The 5,698-nt window shown below is 45.1% G+C and overlaps 1 protein-coding gene across 1 annotated transcript in view; it reads left to right on the top strand.

Annotated features, from left to right (window-relative positions):
• The window catches only part of LOC106805569 (regulator of G-protein signaling 2-like), an 83,660-nt gene that overhangs the window by 70,667 nt on the left and 7,295 nt on the right, over positions 1-5,698 (top strand). Inside the window, exon 4 of the mRNA XM_014807223.1 lies at positions 3,888-4,072. Coding sequence (XP_014662709.1) covers positions 3,888-4,072 — 185 coding nt within the window. The remainder of the gene's footprint in view (positions 1-3,887; positions 4,073-5,698) is intronic.

The raw sequence follows: 5,698 nt of genomic DNA, 5'->3' as shown, positions 1-5,698 counted from the left end.
GGGGGTTTTCACGCGATTTCTGCGCGTGAGTTGACGGCCTTTGGGCAGGTTTGGGCTGCAGCTACCGAACACTCCCCGGTATAGATGAATGGCCCTTGAAATTGCATCCAGATCGCTTGGGCGGTTTTTGGCCGCCTATAGGGAAGATAAATACGATATAAGATACATAAGATACAGTACATACGAACTAAATATATATTAATATCTATATATTTGTTCGTATGTCATGTATGTTGTATCTTTCCTATAGGCGGCCAAACCGCCCAAGCGATCTGCGATGCAATTTTTCAGGGCCAGCTCTTATACCCGGGAGGTGTCCTTAGCTGCAAAAAACCTGCCCAAACCGTCAAAATCCACCGAAAAATCTGTGAAAAACCCCTCAATTCGTGAATCTTCACACAATGTCGTGTCAGCACTGACTGTACAGTGCTGCCACACAGAAAAAAATCGATCACTCATTCCATCAGCTGCTGGTATTGTGAAACCGAAACCGAAACTAAAACAGAGCACAACCAGGAACCTGTTCAGAATCAGAGGTTACGACTGCATTGTTTATCAAGAGGCTTTGAAATGAGAAGTGCAACCCATTCGTACATGCTGTTAGAATAACTTTTTCTCATTTGCACCATATTACTATTATGTTCCAGGGGTTCTAAGTTGGGTTCTGCTGTCATATAAATGTCATACGTAACAGTTTTTCCCCATGCTTATTATCTTATTAGACTTTGATTTGTAAATATTGATATTGTGTGCAATGTTATATTGTCGATTTTTACCCAATGTTCCTATTGTGTCCAATTATTAGTAGTATGAATTAGTAGCACGATTTTACCCAGCGCAGCGGGTACCCGCAGCTAGTATATATATAAATGTGTGTATATATATATATCACGTGAACTACTCTTTCCGCGTGATACCGGTCGGAAAGGAACATGAAAGAAAGCGCTGTCTGTAACGGCAGCGTGACTTATGTCTCAGCAACGTGCGGCTCCTCTGTATATAACCTTGGAGGAATAACCTTGGAGTAATAACCTTGGAGTAATAACCTTGGAGTAATAACCTTGGAGTAATAATCTTGGAATAATAACGGCGCCCGTGACAGAGAAGGGCCTTGTATTACCGAGCGTTATTCAGTCGAATACGCTGAGCTAAACAACGTCTCCCGTTAAACAATAAATAAATGGCCAAATAACTGATAGCGGCGGGTAAGAGCTGGGTCTCATCCGGCATGTGTACATGAGTGTGATCATGAGGATCCTATATCTAATGTTATGATTTACTATCGGAGTCTGCCGCGCTACAGTTTCTCTCGGATGATTAACTTGGTTTTTTTGCCCGATCTTCAGTGTTATAGTGCTTTTTAGGGGGCGAGTGAACACATTGGCGGATTCATAAATCGGCAAACGTGAGTGGGAGGCAAAAACCACTAGTGAGACGGTTATGGTAGAGCGCTGCCCGGCGGGTTCCGGCTTCGCGGAGAATTTCTAGCGTCTGGCGGAACTTAATAGGCACTATACTTGCGAAACAATAAGAATTAAAAAATGAAATACTCGTGATTAGCCTCTTAGCGTTTTATTTCACTTGTTTTCTGCTACTGATTCTTGGGCAGGCGAAGGGGAATGTTTCCGATACTCTCCACCTGCATTCGTAATTAAGTGGGCAGAATGGAACTGCGCACGCGCGATGAATATGACATCGCAAGACTGGGATGGCATAACATTTGCACACGAAGTCTCGAGTAAAAAGCGGCAACATCCTTGACTCAAGATAACATACTTGTTAATTCTTGTTTATACTTGTCATAGCTACTTACGATGTTTCTAACAACGGGCCTCCGGTTATCATTTTAACTAAACACATTCTAAACACAACTAAGAACGCTCAATTTACTAGCGACGGCGTATTGTATTCGCATGATGTTCTGTGCCGAAGGCCGCGTGTGATCTAAAATATGCGAAATCCCGAAAAGCTCATTCGAGATTTAGATTTAACATGCAAAATTCGAGCACAACTTACAAATGAAATTCGTATTCCAATTGGTCGGCAAAGAAGTGATAAGTAACATATAATTATGGATCGGTTAGAAAAAAAAGCTCTTTTGATTTCGTACTCCGACTTTCAATAAACCTTCTGTGTATTTATAGAAACACGCTTATATTTACGAGAGCCCTGCTGGGCCAAAATAAAACAATTCAACATCAAGATTTTATACAGATGTGAATATTTTCCATTAACTTATAATGACATGCCTATGTCCATTCCAATCGGAGTGAGCACGGTTATAAACAGTCCGATATCAAACTATAGGTTAGGAGACCATTAAATTAAATCTATTGCGTTTTAGAATTACTGCGGTATATTTATGCTCCACTCTTAGGCTGGTCCACCCTCATTACTCCGCATCTCTCTGTTGTAAGAATTCACAGAAACAGAGGCAGTCAAAGACCATTGGATCAGTCTAATTTCATACGATCAATGATTAACAATAGCTTAGCTCGCGTATACTACAAAATTATTTACGATCGCTATTTATGTGAGAGATTTCGAAATGTTACTGCTGGTTTGTCCTAATACATAACTCTCGCTTGGTGTTTTTTTAATTATTTTGATTATAGCTTATCTGATGTATCCACCCATCTACCCATCCATTCGTCCACGCATCCATCTATCCATCTATCCATCCAGATGATCCATCCAGGCGTTGTTGTTGTTGTTGTTGTTGTTGTGGTGGTGGTGGTGATGGTGGTGGCGTTGGTGTTGGTGGTGGTAGTGGTGGTGGTGGTGCATGGTGGTGGTGCATGGTGGTGGTGGTGGGTCGAAATGTAATCGCAATCACTTACTCACACCTTCCAACAAACTCTACACATTCCCACTCACGCGCAACTTCACTTTCAGCTGCACATTAACTCTCAAACTCTCAAGCCCACTCTCACTTACATTCTCACACATGCACACCTCACCGCGTCGCACGCGCACATCGTATCGCATATCTTCCTGGATGTGTGCGTCGGTGCGACCAATACACAGCGCTAACAAGTGACGCCTATATGTATGTCTCACACTTTCGTATACAGGCGACAGCGGCAACGGTAGCAGTTGGCAGCTCATCTGCAGTCATTTTGATGCGATTTTGTTTCGCTCGTAATCAGGACGCGGCGCGAATTCCAATTACATGTGTTTGAATTGATCATGAGTGCATGGTCGGCACGACGGACGTTCGAGGCTGACGTATGGGTGTGATCGCGCGACACTGACGTCGAGCACAAACAGTCAGAGACCGCAAAATCGATCTTTCATTCGCCGTCGGCGCGGATGAATCGGCGGGCAGCGCACAGCGGCGACGCCACATGTGGCGACACACACACAGTCGCGCACAGCTTGCGTTCCGCCGTCCCTCGGGCATCTCGAAGGATCTGTGGTCGTTGCATGTTCACAATTCGCATCTAGCGATTCGGTGAAAGGCTGCTATAGTTCTATATGTGCGATCTGTGGCTGCGGATCTCCGTATTCCTCCTGCTCACGCGGCTACTGACTGCCATTGGGCCCTTAGTAGCTAAGAGTGAAGACTAGTGCGAGGTGCTGGCGTGTTGTGCGTGTATTGATCGCCGCATGGTTGCGCGTTCAACATCTACACTTCTCGTTCACGTGCCCGGTGGCTGGAGAGTTGCTATCGTGCGAGTTGCGATTCGAATTAACAACGTTATCACGTGCCGTAACGACTGCGTTTGCTAGTGACCACGTTAGGAATAGGTGTCGCAACCCGACGTCGTAAAATCATATAAATATATATATACAGTATATAGCCATAAAAAGAACGATTCGCACTTGACACTCATGGATCCAGATACGAGAAGAACGTCTCTTGAGAGTAAACCGACATTTTTCAGTGCGAAGGATGTTAAGGAGAAGCTGGGATTCCTGCGGCGGCGTCACACCGACTCCGCTCTACATGGAGACACCGTACGAGAGATGCGGGAGAGAGAATCCTCCTCTTCTTCCTCCTCCGCCCGACCTTCCCGACAGGTGGCGCTGGGATGGGGCGAGGATCTGGACAACCTGCTGCACGATAAGTGTAAGTCGATAAAAATTCGACCTGTTTATGCACACAAAAACCGTTAACACACGAACACGCGGACACACACGCACTCACACGCACGCACGCACACACAGAGATACATACACACACACTCTCTCACTCAAATATACACATGCACACACATGTAGAGTGGAATATCGGTTCGTAGACAGTAGAACGTAACAGTTGTGTAAACAGTGACAACTATAGCTTTATTGTAAACACGGATAGCAACAATGTACACATACCAGTCAGCTGTACGTCGACGTCTCTCCCGTTTCTACCAAAACCCCTGTCTTTTATCTGTATCTATCGTCGTCCGACCTGTTTCCTCGTTAGTGTCAATTCAAGGGTCGTTGTACCCACGACCGGTCGCGACTACCGTCCGAGGGTACCCCCTTAATGACAATTTTGCAATGCCTTCTGTCACGTTAATTTATGTCCACTCTTAAGTATGCAGCTAATGTCTTCTGGGCTTATCGCCGGCCGTCCCTGAAGATTTACCTAATTAATTGTCTGGCTAAAACACTGTACTACACACACACACACAACACACACCACACACACACACACACACACACACCACCACACGCACGCACGCACGCACGCACACACACCACACACACACACATATATATATATATATATATAGCTAATATCAGGAGTTAATAATTATTAACTCCTGCTAATATATACCTAACCTAATATACCTACACGCACGTACACGCCTAATACATATATATATATATATATAATATATATATTTGTATGCTCCGAAAAGTATGTAATGTCACCTGGCAGGATCGTGTTCCGAATGAGGTGATTTATGGGGAACTCACCCACTCTCCCTAAGATACGATCGAGAAGATTGCGTTTGCGGGGCACTGTGTCCAACACAATAATGTTGCCGCGCACGACTTGCTTCTCTGGGAACCTCAACAGGTCGGGCTTCTCGGGGCGGCCAGCGACTGACGTACATCGACCAACTTAGACGCGATACTGGCCTGCAGTCAGCCGATGAAATTCGGTCAATTATGCTGCACAGACCATCTTGGCATGCCATCACCATTCTTCCGAGAGACTCGATCTGATTGATATATATATATATATATATATATATATATATATATATAATTATACTTGGGTATTGTACGACAGGTACACCCTTCTTATCGTTGACGTCTGTGTGCCAATCGATCGCCCAAGCCTACAGTTGCCCTCGCCGTATATGCGACTAACGGCCAGCGCGCATTCACGGAACGCAGATGTCCAAAGACGGCTCCATAAGTCAAAACTCGCTCTTACTTGCCCGCGTCATCCCTATAAGGAGACGAAAGTACTTAATTAAAGCGACGATCGCTGTTGACGTGGGAGCAGGGGGCGTGTCGCAAGGGCACCTTCATCAACTGAAACAATCCTATACGGCTTTATTTGCACACGACTGATTGCGGAAGCTCGGCCCAGCGATCACGTTCCCAAAATCCGTGCACGTTAGTATGGATGGAAGAAACCGGATCGCTGTGCTGATCAGCAAGGGCATGACGTGGGTGTGTGTGTGTGTGTGTGTGTGTGTGTGTGTGTGTGTGTGTGTGTTGTTGTATGTTTGTGTGTATATGTGTGTGC

The sequence above is a fragment of the Priapulus caudatus genome, unplaced genomic scaffold, assembly GCF_000485595.1.
Source record: "Priapulus caudatus unplaced genomic scaffold, Priapulus_caudatus-5.0.1 Scaffold119, whole genome shotgun sequence".
NCBI classification, from domain to species: Eukaryota; Metazoa; Priapulida; class Priapulimorpha; order Priapulimorphida; family Priapulidae; genus Priapulus; species Priapulus caudatus.
The sequence above is the reverse complement of the archived record's forward strand: the minus strand, read 5'-3'. Positions and strand labels throughout refer to the sequence as shown.